The sequence below is a fragment of the Megascapheus bottae genome, chromosome 15, assembly GCF_031878675.1.
Source record: "Megascapheus bottae isolate mThoBot1 chromosome 15, mThoBot2.hap1, whole genome shotgun sequence".
NCBI lineage: Eukaryota > Metazoa > Chordata > Mammalia > Rodentia > Geomyidae > Megascapheus > Megascapheus bottae.
This window is the reverse complement of record NC_143523.1, coordinates 20,670,743-20,685,102: the sequence shown is the minus strand read 5'-3', so window position 1 is coordinate 20,685,102 and position 14,360 is coordinate 20,670,743. Positions and strand designations below refer to the sequence as shown.

General features: G+C 42.4%; 1 protein-coding gene across 1 annotated transcript in view; it reads left to right on the top strand.

Annotated features, from left to right (window-relative positions):
- Positions 1–2,161: 2,161 nt before the first annotated feature.
- The window catches only part of Wbp1l (WW domain binding protein 1 like), a 56,725-nt gene continuing 44,526 nt past the window's right edge, over positions 2,162–14,360 (top strand). Inside the window, exon 1 of the mRNA XM_090345981.1 lies at positions 2,162–2,375. Coding sequence (XP_090202107.1) covers positions 2,286–2,375 — 90 coding nt within the window. The 5' untranslated portion in view covers positions 2,162–2,285. The remainder of the gene's footprint in view (positions 2,376–14,360) is intronic.

Sequence of the window (14,360 nt, the reverse complement as noted above, 5' to 3'; positions counted from 1 at the left end):
ACTCAGGAGGGTTTTGAGGTTGTCTTGTTTAGTAGCTCTCAAGAGAAAAGGATGGAGCAGAATCCTCTGTATTTGCCAGATGGAATTGTTGTTTCCCAATGATGCTGCCTGGTTTTTATGAGTGTGTGTGCGTGTGTGTGTGTGTGTGTGTGTGTGTGTGTGTGTGTGTGTGTGTGTATTTGTTTGCAGGTGCTGAAGATTGTATCCAGGACCTTATGAATGCTAAGTATGTTCAGCTGTTTTACCAACATTGATGGAATTCATTGTCAGCCCTATATAGGATATATTTAAAAAGGAGGAGGATAGGCAGAGGATGACTTCGTGTTCTGTACAAACACCAGCAAACCAGGTTGGCAGATATAGAATCTGTAAGCAGATATTACAAATTCTATATACAGTGCAGTGGTATATGAATTTAGAGAGAAGAAACAGGGTAAGCAAGGTGATGGTTAGTAATTTATTAAAGAAATAAGTAATTTGTGTAAGATATAGAGAAATGGTTTGTCATTCCTTAAGGCTTGGGTCAGGAACTTTTTTTTTCTGACTAGGATCATTTGGATATTTGTGGCATTAGCAGAGGATCACACAAAATTATCAATACAGACAGATGGCAATGGAAAGCCATCAGGAAAGAGATTAGAAGCATCGTGTACCAAATGATTTTTGTGGGCTGTAGGTTACCCACCTCTGCTAAATGTTTCATGTGAGCAGAATATGTGGGAATATGTGGTGACAGGCTATAACATAAGGAAAGTAGGTAGGGACTAGGTCATAGAAAGGGCCTTGTTGAGAAACTAGAATTATGCATCTTGTAAGTAGCAGAAATGAAATAAGTAAGTAAAAGACAAAGCTGTTACATAACAATGTTTGGGTTTATGTACAGAACTCTTGCTGTGGTGTGTGAAAAATGTTTGACAGGAAGAATTGACTAGTTTGTGAATCATAAGGGAGGGTATTTGTATTGATCCAGAAGATAACATGGATGAAAGCAATGGGATATGGATTTCAGAGCTATTTCTGAGGTAACAGTCACTGGAGCTGGGCGTGGTAGCTTACTCCTCTAATCCTAGCAATTCAGGGGCCTGAGATCTGAGGATCAAGATTCAAAGCCAGCCAGGGCTCAAAAGGACCAGAGACTCCTTATCTCCAATTAACCTCTAGAAAACGGGAAGTGGGTCTTGGCTCAAGGGTAGGGCGGTAGCCTTGAGCTGAAGAGCTCAGGGACAGTGCTCAGGCAGAGTTCAAGCCCCATGACCCACCCAAAGAAAAAAAAGTCACTGGAATTTTGTACTTGAAACTTGAGGTGCCTTAGATAAAAGGTACAATGCCTCCATAATCCGGATAGACCTAACTTGCCGCTCGGGTAGTTTGAGTTTGGGAAAAGGTACCCTGGCAATTGTGTTTCGAGACAAGAGGTGTCACAGCTTGTATTCGATTGCAATTATTTATCGCTTGGGAAGTGCTCAGTGAACCTGGAAACAGCTCACTGTCAAGCACCTTTTTTCTTTTCTTTTTCTTTTTTTTTTTGCCAGTCCTGGGCTTAAGCTCAGGGTCTGAGCACTGTCCTTGGACTTTCTCAAGGCTAGAGCTCTACCACTTGAGCCTCAGCACCACTTCCGGCTTTTTGCTATGTATGTGGGGTACTGAGGAATCGAACCCGGGTCTTAGTGCATGCTAGGCAAGCACTCTACCACTGGGCCAAACTCCTGGCTCCTCTCAAGCATCTTTTAACACGCCTCATTTTTTTGTTTTTGTTTTTGTTTTTTTTTTTTGCTGAACCGTGGGAACCTAGAAGTTCCGCCACACTCCAAATGGCTGCGTTCGAACTCGCCTTTTCCGTACATTTCTTGGCCCTTCCCCCCTCTCCCCCCTTCCCCCCCCCCCCCCCCCCCCCCCCCCCCCGTGATCTCAGCTACTTCCGCCACTCTCTCCGGGGCAGAAGGCATTTTACGTCACCTCGCAGCACTCAAGATGGCCCGGCTTCCTTCTTACTTTTCATTGGCTGGGCCGCCTGGTTCGTCTTCACGTGGGGTGGGCGTGCCCAGTATTTTGATCGACAGCTAATTTGATCAATGGGCGGGGGGTAGGAGCCAATGAGGCGCTGTGACTGGAGATCCTCCCCCGGGTCTGGGTGGGAGCTTTTCCTGAGGCGGGGCAGAGCAGAGCCGGAAGCGGGAGGGGAGAGTGAGACAGGAAAGAAGGGAAGAAGGAAGGAGAGGAAGAAGAGAGGGAGGCGGAGGAGGAAGGTGGCGGCGCCGTGGCGGAGGAGCAGGAGCCGGAGGGGGATGGAGAGGAGAAGGCTCCTGGGTGGCATGGCGCTCCTGCTCCTCCAGGCGCTGCCCGGTCCCCTGTCAGCCCGAGCCGAACCCCCGCAGGTAAGAGGAGGGGGCGTCCGGGCCAGGCTGGGAGCCGGGGGTGGGGTGAGGTGGGGTGAAATGGTGGAGATGGGGCTGGAGGGGTTTGGAGGACTGTTGTTGTAAGGAGTTGAGGGGTTCCCAGGGGAACGCCGGTGGCCAGCGTGGACCGGAGCTGAGGGGGCGTTGGTGTTTAGGCGAGGAACACCTGTGAAGGTGTTGGTGTCGGGGAGGTGGTGGGCCGGAGGCCGAGCGACGCCGGGGCCTTTGGGACGGCGGCACGGTGGGTGCACGGGAGTGGCTGTCACGGAACCTGTGGGTTGAAGTCAGCCTCTTGCCCCGCATCACCTATGGGGCAGGTGGCCCGGGCTGTGTGCACTTGTGTGTTGAGGGCCACACGGCTGCTGAGCTGGCCTGGGAGGATGTTTATTTCAGACTGGACCGGGAAAACTCCGAGGACATCTTGGCTTCATTTTTGGTTTTGTTTTGTTTTGTGCTGGTCCTGAGGCTTGAACTCAGAACCTGGGTGCTGTCCCTGAGATTTTAATTATTGATTTTGTCTTTTCTTAAGGTTAGCACTCTACCACTTGAACCACTTCCACATCTAGCTTTTTTGGTGGTTCACTGGTGCTAAGAGTCCAGTGGTCTTTTCCTGCAGATCTCAGCCTCCTAAGTAGCTGGTGGGATTACAGGCCTGAGCCACCAGTGCCTGACTCCTTGGCTCCATTTTTCATAGTGCATACATTTGTGTCTTGGTGACAGATCAAAGCTAAGATTCTTGGAAGGTCGGTTGGATGAAGTAGAGTGAGACCCCTCAGGCCTGGCTGTGAGGCTAGCCCCTGGGAGAGCAAGTTATGGATTCTGATCTAGCCAGCTCAGGGCTTTTGAGCAAAGAGTGGTTCAGGTATGGAGATAAGCAGTAAATGGAGCACCTCAGCTTTACTTGCTGGGTGGCTTGCTTCTTTATTCAGGAAGAGAAGTTTGCCTGCGTTGATTCCACCTCCGACTGGCATTTTGAAACCTAATAGGAGCATTGCTCTAGGTGCCAAAGTGGATGGGGTGCAGTAGGGGGAACCATCCTTCCTCTCTTACTCTTGGCAAAAGCTTTTACCATATTATTTTCTGCAATTTTTGTTCCTTTCCATGTCTTTTCTAGAAAGACATATACACACAGAGATAAACAGTCCAAAGGCAAAGTCTGTACAACTTAGTACCTGAAATTGATGTGATCAAGAGCAGAAATGTTTATCCTTGTTATAGAAGTGTAAGGGTGACTTTCTGTCTCTGTCTCTGTCTCTCTCACATACACACACACACATACACACATTTTCACACACAAAATCTTGTTTTGCTAATTTGTTTCCTCAGCTTTTAAAAATTGATTTTTGTTATTGTGTGTATTTTGAGACCTGGTCTTGAACTCTTGATCCTTCTATCTCAGCCTCCCAAGTACTGGGATGTACTGGCTTCAAACTGTGAGATCCTCCTGACTCTGCCCCCTGAGTGCTGAATTTACAGCCATATGACTCCATGCCTACCTTGATTGATTTTTTTAAAGTGCGTTGAAATTCACATAACAAAACCAAGTTTTAAAGTGACAGTTCACCATTTAGTACATTGTCAGTGTTGCGCAACCACCACCTCTATGTAATTCCAAAACATTTTCATCATCCCAAAGAAAACCTTGTTCCCTTTAACTAGTTACTCCCTGTTCTCACTGTAATTCCAGGCAGCAACCAGTCTCTAGTCTCAATGAATTTACCTGTTCTGGATATTTATGTCCTGCAGTATGTGGTCTTGTGTATGTATTCATCTTCTTTCACTTAATGTTTTCATGGTTAATCTAACATTATAATAGGTACCAGTGCTTCATTCTTTTTTTTTTTTTTTTTTTGCGGTCCTGGGCTTGAGCTCAGGGCCTGAACACTGTCCTTGGACTTTCTCAAGGCTAGAGCTCTACCACTTGAGCCACAGCACCAATTCCGGCTTTTTCTATGTATATGTGGTACCAAGGAGTTGAACCCAGGTCTTTGTGCATGCTAGGCAAGTACTCTACCACTAGGCCAAAGTCCCGGCCCCACTTCATTCTTTTTTTAATGGCTGAATAATACCCTAAAGTGGGTATATACTGCAGTTTGTTTTCAGTTTCTTCACTGAAGCATTGCATTTTTTTTTTTTTTGTCAGTTATGGGGCTTGAACTCTGGGCCTGGGCATTATCCCTGAACTCTTCAGCTCAAGAGCCATGATGAGGCTCAATGACCACTTCTGGTTTTTTGGCAGTTAATTGGAGATAAGAGTCTCATGGACTTTCCTGCGCTGGCTGGCCTTGAACCATGATTCTCAGATCTCAACCTCCTGAGTAGCTAGAATTATAGGTGTGAGCCACTGGCACCCAGTGCAATTAAATATTTAAAAAATTCTATTTCTGGTATTTTTAGGGGCAGAGTGGCTTTTACACTTTATTCTATTTGCCTGGGTACTAGTATTAACCAGTAGCTATTAAGTGGTTACAACTTGAGGGGAAATATTTGTATGGCCTGTCCCCTTCTTCCTAACCGCTTCATACTGTCACTCTTAACACCTCCCTTAATTCACATCCCTCATACCCTCTTATCTTGGTATCCTAGAATCCTCAGTATCTATGGTAAGATTTGTGTTTAGATTTTTAGCATTTGGAATGGAAGTTATGATATTATTTTTAACTTTGAATCCATCATAGTTTAGTCATTTTGCATTTTCTTAAATTTTCTTTTTCTTTTTTTTTTTTTTTTGGTGGGTCATGGGGCTTGAACTCTGGGCCTGGGCATTGTCCCTTAGCTCTTCAGCTCAAGGCTACTGCCCTACGCCTTAAGCCACAGTTCCACTTCTGGTTTTCTGGTGGTTAATTGGCGATAAGGGTCTCATAGTCTTTAGTGCCTGGGCTGGGCTTGAACTGCAATCCTCAGATCTCAGCCTCCTAAGTTGCTAGGATTACAGGCATGAGCCACCACGCCTGGCTCCATTTTCTTAAATTCTTGTTTTTGTACAAACTAGTAAGAAGAAAAAGACTGGAGATCATTTGGCTCAGAACAGACTTCAAGTACTCACTATTCTTATTTCAACAGTGACTTCCACCTCACTCTGAATTAGGAAGGACTTGCTGAACTCACTGTGTATGTAAGGTAGAGTGGGTTCCTCAGTGTTTTTCTCTCTAAAATGAATCTATTATATAGGGGCCCCCAAGTGATGAGGATGTGGCTCAAGTGGTAGAGCTTCTGTCTAGCAAGAATGAGGCTCTGAGTTCAAACCTTAGCACCACCATCAGGGCCTGGACACTGTCCTTGAAAACAACACGTTTTGGCTTGGGATGTGGCTTAGTGGTAGAGTGCTTGCCTAGCATGCATAAAGCCCCGGGTTCAATTCCTTGTTACCATATACACAGAAAAAGCCGCAGAAATGGTATTATGGCTCAAGTGGTAGAATGCTACCCTTGAGTAAAAGAAGCTCAAGGAGAGTGCCAAGGCCCTGAGTTCAAGCCCCAGGACTGTCCAAAAAAAAAAAAAAAGAAAGAAAGAAAAGAAAAAAAAATAAACAGGAGCCTCCAGAACTATTTGCCTGGGCTAACCTTGAGCTGCTGTCTTCTTGATGTCTGTCTCCTGAGTAGTTAGTATTATAGGTGTATACCATGGGCCCACCTGGCACAGCCATTCCTTTACCATGAAGGCCAGGAAAATTCATCAGCCTAATTTACTTTTGCAATTACAGCTTTGATTTTTACATCATATTTCAAATGACATGTTTAACAAGTGTTCAAGAAGGGAATCTCTATATACAATCACAGGCACTTTTGCAATTACAGCCTTGATTTAACTTTTCTATAGGTCACTGTGACACACAGATTTGATTCCTTGAACCTGTAAAGAATTAAGAAAGCAGAGTTGGGCTGGGAGTTTGGCCTAGTGGTAGAGTGCTTGCCTAGCATGCATGAAGACCCAGGTTCGATTCCTGGGTACCACATGCATAGCAAAAAGCCGGAAGTGGTGCTGAGGCTCAAGTGGTAGAGTGCTAGCCTTGAGAAAGTTCAAGGACAGTGCTCAGGCCCTGAGCCCAAGTCCAGGGCTGGCAAAAAAAAAAAAAAAAAAGAAAGCAGAGTTTCCAAACAGAAAGGCCTTGGCATTTATTTCCTCTGGTTAATTTATGCGTGAGATAACATGGAGTCGTCTTCCTAACCAGAGTATTTGACTATATTATTTTGAAATAAAGTTGTAGAAAATTCCCCTCTTTTAAGGCCTTAGTCTAAGGGTTTGTATATCATAAATACATATTAATTTATAAAATAAAACATTATGTCTATAGAGTCATAGGTTTTTTTATTTAATTTTTTTATTACAGAACTTATTGACATTGATTTTTACATCATTTCAAATGACATGTTTAACAAATGAATATTCAAGAAGGGACTCTATAATCACTGGCAATTAGTTTTTAGAACATAATCAAAATTAGGCTAAGGGTTTGTATATCATAGATATATATTAATTTATGAAATAAAACATTATGTCTATAGAGTCATAGGTTTTTATGTCTATGTGGTTGTGTTTATATTTCCAATACCATGTCCATAGCATTGGGTATGCAAATATTGAGTCCTCTCTCTTGTACTGTTTGGATCTAATAGCCACATATTAAGGATACCAGGCGCCTTTTGTTCCTTTGGTCTTGGCTTGTCTCACGCTAGATGATTCGCTCTAGATTCATCCACTTCCCTGCGAATGCCATTTTATCTTATCTGTTGGTTATGTAGAATTTGATTGTATATATATGCCACATTTTCTGTATCCATTCATCTGCAATAGGGCATCTGGATTATTTCCATTGCTGAGCAGGTGTCCTTATCATATCTTGGGTTATGATGTTCAGGATAGATGCCCAGAAGTGGTATGGCAGGATCGTAGGGAAGGTCAATTTTCAGTTCTTTAAGAAACCTCCACACTGCTTTCAGAGTGGCTGAACGAGTTTACAATCCCACCAGTAGTGTAGTAGGGTTCCTTTTTCTCCACAACCCTGCCAGCAACTGTCATTGTCTGAGTTCAAAATCTTGGCCATTCTTGTTGGGGTAAGGTGGTATCTTAGGGTTGTTTTTATTTGCATTTCCTTTATGACCATGGATCATGAATATTTTCTCATATGCTTTTCTGCCATTTTAACCTCTTTTTTTGATAAGTCTCTCTTTAGTTCCCTTGTCCATTTAGTGAATGGTTTATTGGGTTTGGGAGGGATGAGTTTCTTGAGTTCCCTGTAGATACTGTATATTAAGCATTTGCCAGATATATTATTGGTAAATATCTTTTCCCAGATGGTTGGCTGCCTCTCTACTTTTGTGGCTATGCTTTTATCTGTGCAGAAACTTTTTATTTTTAGGTAGTCCCATTTATCAAGTCTCTCTCCAATCTGTTGTGACCCTGGGATTCTGTTCAGGAATCTTTTGCCTGTACCTATGAGTTCCAGTGTCTCTCCTACTGTATCATGTAGCAGTTTCACTGTTTCCAGTCTGACACTGAGGTCTTTGATCCACTTTGAGTTAATGCTTGTGCATGGCGAAAGGCTGGGGTCAATTTTTAGTTTTCTGCATGTGGCTGCCCAGTTTTGCCAGCACCAATAATTGAATAGACTGTGTTTGTTGCACTGTATATCTTTGGCTCCTTTGTCAAATACAAGTTAACTGTAAGTATGTGGTTCTATTTCTGGATCTTCTGTTTTGTTCCATTAATCTTCTGGTCTATTTTTGTGCCAATATCATGCTGTTTTTGTTATTAGGACATATCATATTTTTGTGGTCAATAATCTTCATGGTATAAATATATCATAAATATATTATTATTATTTTTTTTGGTCAGTGATGAGGCTTGAACTCTGGGTCTGGGTGCTGTCCCTGAGCTCTTCAGCTCAAGGCTACAGCCCTACTCCTTGAGTCACAGCACCACTTCTGGTTTTCTAGTAGTTAATTGGAGATAAGAATCTCACAGTCTTTAGTGCCCTGGCTAGCTTTGAACAGAGATACTCAGATCTCAGCCTCCTGAGTAGCTAGGATTACAGGCATGAGCTACCATGCCCAGCTATGCGGTATTTTATGTATCCTTTTGTCAACTGATATTTATTTGCGCTGTTTCCACTATTGGCTCTTAGGAATAATGCTTCTTGAATGTTGGTGTGGTAATTTTTGTGTAGACATATGTTTTCAGTTCTCCTGGATATACTCTAATGGAAATTGCTGAGTCAAATGGTAACTCTGTGTGTAGCTTTTTGTGGAACTGTCAGACTTTTCCAAAGTGGTATGTTAGTTAAATAATTAAATATAATTAAACAGACACATATAGCTAGTGACTACATAATAATAATAACTTTCAAGTGTGTAGTTTGGTGTTGTGTAACAGCATTGTGTAACAGCATAAGCTCTGGGATCAGACCACTTAAAAATCTGACACTATCCTTAAGAAAGTTACTTACCTTTGTGCTCCTTCTCTACCAAATGAGAATACTAGCATGTGTCATATGGAGTTGTGATGAGGAAAAGCAACATGTAACACTCCTGCAGTATAATTAGTAAGCATCGTAATGATGATCACCATTACTGGTTCTCAGAATGCATGGTGGTTGGCAAATTACTGTCAACTTCCAACTAAACTAAGTTGAAAGTCAGATCTGGGGAGTTCAACCTGACTGGTTCTGTTCTGCATATGGGTTTAGGTTATTTTTATGAACTTTTAGCTGTATAGACCACTTTCCATGGTGAAGCTATCTATGTGTTTAGACAGTCTCCAAATGTTTGGAGACATTTTTAGCTGTGACAACACGGGAGTACTGCTGGCATCTACTGTGTGAAGGTCAGCAGTTGCTAAACATCCGCACTCTTGTCAGCTTCTCTCAACAGAGTTGTCTGGCCCAAAATGTCCACCTAGTGTGGATGTAGAGTCCTGGGTTAGCGGTGTTTGCCCATTCCTTACCAGCTCATCCTCACTATTGCAGAGCTTGAGGTCAGCCTTCTCACCAAGAGAATAGCATTGGGAATCACCTGAAATAACTCAACTCCAAGTTTGAGGTGGAACAGTTTAAAGCTTTAATATGTTGAAATTTTAGTGATGTACTTTACTAGTCAACTTTGTCAGCTAATATCATTTTGAAAATAAAAGTGCTCTTTAGGCTGTGATTCAGTGAACAGGCAGCCGCTTTTTTGTTGTTGTTGTTAATGTTAATTGGGGGATTTGAACTCCAGGCCTGGGTGTTCTCCTTGAGCTCTTCAGCTCAAGTCTACCACTCTGCCCCTTGAGCCACTTCTGGTTTTCTGGTAGTTAATTGGAGATAAGAGTCTCAGGGACTTGAGTATCTGGGCTGGCTTTGAACTCTAATCCTCAGATCTCAGCCTTTCGGGTAGTTAGGATTACAGGCGTGAGCCACCACACCCGGATTTTTGACATTTTTCTAGGTAAGCCTCTTTTATTGCTCCAGTTTTTGTTTTTGTTAGTGTTTTGCAGGGCTGGAAATTGAAACCCAAGGCCTTGTGTGTGCTATATTCACCCATCTTTAACTTTTCTCTTGTTTTGATCTGCCCTTGTTTTAGAATATAATTTGTTTTCACCCCAATGGAAGCTTGATGGCCAGTTACTTTCTTTTCCCAGTGTCCTCTGTGGTCCCATAACCAATCTGAACTGAGTCATCTTCTTAGAACTTTTTCATTTCCCCTTTCCAAGTCTTAGCTCTATGCTCATTTTTGGCCCTAAGAACAATGATTTGTTCTCACAAATACTGTTGAAATCATTGTGTGTTCTTAGATTCTGCCACAAGGGAAGACAAATGTTCTGGACTCAGGAGGACTGAGGCTATATCTAAAGGAGAGCCCCCTCTATCAGGCTTCCAGCATGGAGCAATATTTATCAGTGGGTTTTTGGCATTTTGAGTATCTTGAATGGTTTTGGATTTAAAAAATCCCACCGTTTTTTGAATACCTGGCCATCTATACCCTAGAGAGGGCCTCTCCTTTGCCTGCTCCAATTCTTAGGATTAACTCTTGAGGAGCCAACAGAAACTAGTTTGTAAAGAATCTAATTAGTTAGTACTTGGGTATACTCCTTTCCTGAGTCCCAGTCCTGGATACCACTGGTGCTCTTGATCATGTGATTATTTGCATTTCCAAGAACAGGTGGGGACAGGTAGCAGTGATGTCAGGTCTTGTGGGTACACTGGGTTAGGGGCTAACCTGAGAGCACATCACATGCTTTTGAGTACCACTAGAGGGAGCACAGCCTGGCTCCAGCATGGCGTGTGAAAACCACAAACAAACAAGTAAATCCAGACTATTGCAACCTGGGAGGTTAAAGAAGGGGAAACTAATCTCATCCTACTGGATTCTGTGGCTTGTTGATCCAATTCTGGACTTTCCTAATGTGGGAATTAAAGTAGGTCACCCTCTCAGACTTCTGATCATCAGTCTTGCACTGAGTGGGTTTCTGGGATATTCTGGCTTACTCATTCACATTCCCATAGCTTTGCTCTGTTGTTTACTTTTGGTTTTCTTCTTTTTATTCTTTCTATGAGGAAGCAAGTGAGCTGAATATCTTTTGTTCTTCATCTTTACAGTGCTAAGGCTAAATTTTGACACAAGATCTCATAGGTGTTTTGGAGAATTTAACTTTAAACTTGTTTTGGAAGAGGTGAGAATAAATATAAGATGTTGTAAGCATAATTGTGGCTTGGAAGGGTGGGTCCTAAAATGAAGTTTCAAAAGCATGTCTATTTTGATTTTTAAATAGCAAGAGGAATCTTATGTTGTAACACACTCTCTTTTTTTTGTGTGTGTGATTGTGAGGCTTGAACTCAGGGCTTGGGCACTGTGCCTGAACTCTTTTGCTCAAGGCTAGTTCTCTGCCACTTTGAGCGGCAGTTCTACTTACAGTTTCTATGTGGTTAATTAGAGATGAGAGTCTCAAGGGGACTTTTTCTGTTCAGGCTGGCTTTTAACCTTGATTTTCAGATCTCAGCCTCCTGAGTACCTAGGATTATAGGTATGAGCCACCAGTGCCCGGCTTGTAACACATTTTTTTCAGATCAGAGGCATATGTATGTTCATGGAGGATAAAATATTAATCATTTTCCAAATTCTACATACTGCTTGTTGGTTTTCTATCTCCTAGTTTATCTTCTTTATTTAGTATTCCACCCAGCATTTTCACCAAACCCAGAAACAACAACAAAAACTCTGCAGCTTAATGTATTGAATAGATCTAAATATTTTTCTCTTTTTAGTGGCTCATTTGAAGCTGGAAGTTAATATTAGGTCTTCTAGCTGGAATGTTGGAATAACATAGCTCCTTGGGACTTGAGCAAAGAATTGAATGGTGTGAATAGATTCACTTTCTTCTTTATCCTTAGGTAATTTATCTTGAAATTTGAAAGTCCTTTTGCTATTGTGCCACTATGTGTGGCACAAACTCCACTAAGATTTTTGTTAGTTGTCATGTCTAGAGCTGATGGCTGCTTTGTTTCTGAGCTTTAAGATACCTTTTATTTTTTACATCTGGTTTCCTGGCTTCCCGTTATAGGAATTGGCCTAGGGCCTCAGACATGTTTAGCAAGCACAGGCTAGGCAAGCAATTTACCACTTGAACTGTAATCTTCTCTCTATTAGTTTTTAATTACACAAAATAACAACTTCGCAAAACAGTGATTGATAATACAGCAATCTGATGGATGCTGATGACTCATGTCTATAATCCTAGAGCTGAGGATTGTAGTTTGAAGCCAGCCCGGGCAGGAAACTCTATGAGACTCTCTCCAATAAACTACTCAGAAAAATCGGGAAGTGGCTCTGTGAATCAAGTGGTAGAGCTCTAACCTTGACTAAAAGTAGCTCAAGGACATTGCTCAGGTCCTGATTTCAGGTCCCAGGACTGGCAACAACAACAACAACAACAACAAACAGCAACAACAAAACCCCTCTAAAAATAAAAACCTCAAACCAAAAATACAAAAACATGAAAAAAGCCGGGCTTTGTGGCTCACGCCTGTGATCCTAGCTACTCAGGAGCCTGAGACTGTGAAACTATTTCCTATTAATGAATAGAAAAGGGGAAGTGGGACTGTGGCTCCAGGGGTAGGGTGGTAGTCTTGAGCTGAAGAGCTCAGGGACAGCACCCAGGCCCAGAGTTCCAGTGTCACCACCAACCATCCCCCCCCAAAACAAACAAACAAACAAAAAATTTAAAGTAAAAAGTAAAAGTTCATGGTTTGTGCCCATTTTAATGGTTTTTATACTTCTGCTTCATTTTATAGATACACTAATATTATTTATATGTATATAAGTAATTCATATATACACACACATACACACTCGATTACTGGTATATGTAGGGTTCTTTATTTTCTCTGCTTTTTTTTTTTGGTGGGTCATGGAGCTTGAACTCAGCCTGTACGCTGTCCCTGAGCTCTTCAGCTCAAGGCTACCACACTACCGCTTGAGTCAGCATCACTTCCCATTTTCTAGAGGTTAATTGTAGGGTCTCTGGTCCTTTTGTGCCCTGGTTGGCTTTGAACCTTGATCCTCAGATCTCAGTTTCCTGAGTAGCGAGGATTACAGGTGTGAGCCACCATGCCCAGCAATTTTCTCTGCCTTTAAAACACAACTGGAGGGCTGGGATTTTGACCTAGTGGTAGAGCACTTGCCTAGCATTCATGAAGTCCTGGGTTCGATTCCCTGCTTCCATATACACTGCAAAAGCTAGAAGTGGTACTGTTACTCAAGTGATAGAGTACTAGCCTTTACAATGCTTAGGCTCTGAGGTCAAGCCCCAGGACCCGTAAAACAAAAAGCAAACAAACAAAAAAAAAACCAAAACAACAACCAAAAACCCCAAATAAAAAACACAAATGGGTTAAACTATTTAGTTGTGGTGACATATGCCCATAATGCTGGCACTCAAGCAAGAGGCTAAGATAGTAGGATTGTGAATTTGAGTTAGCCTCAAAAAAAAAAAAAAGACAGTTTATATGGTGTCTTCTCCACTCACCCCCTGCCCCCGCCATCTAAGACTTTCTTGCCCAGGATGGCTTTGAACTGTGATCCTCAGATTTCAGCTTCCCTGAGTAGCTAGGATTATAGGCATAAACCACTGGCACCCAGTTATATATTGCATTTTATAACATGAATCTTTTGGGGCTGAACAATACACTGAAAGCTAAAATAATTTGCATCTCTCTGTCTCTGTCTCTCTGTCTCTCTCTCTGTCTCTCTCTGTCTCTGTCTCTCTCTCTCTCTCTCTCTCTCTCTCTCTCTCTCTCACACACACACACACACACACACACACACACACACACATACTTCTGATTTTTTTTAAAATTTTAATTGTTTTCATTGTGGTCCAGGTTATCTTTTTTTTTTTTTTTGGATGGATCATGTGGCTTGAACCTGGCCTGGATGCTGTCCTTGAGCTTTTCAGCTCTAGGCTACCACCCTACCTTTGAGCCAAGGCCCACTTTGTGTTTTCTAGATGTTAATTTAGATAAGTCTCAGGTCCCTTTTGTGCCCAGGCTGGCCTTGAACCTCAATCCTCAGATCTCATCCTCCTGAGTAGCTGGGATTACAGGCGTGAGCCACCCTGTCTAGTTCTCTTCCTTCAACCTCCTGAGTGCTGGGATTATAGGCCTGAGCTACCCTGTCTAGTCACTTCTGAGTTTTTAAAAAAGTGCCTGTATCTTATTGCTTTCTATCATGATTTACTGAGTAAGTGTCTATTTTATTCTATAGTATGTTAGGTTCCTGGACATGTAGTTACAGATTATAGTCTTATAGGGGTAGGTATATTTAAAAGTTGGGATATAATGGTGCCAAATTGCTCTTCAGAGTGTTTGTTTCTATTCTCATCTGTTGGGTGTACAAAGACTCCCCTCACCACATACACTCTACTTCTTTACCCCCCCCATTTACCCTTGAAGGTGGGCTTTCTGACTTAATACCCTCACCTTCTGACTCAATG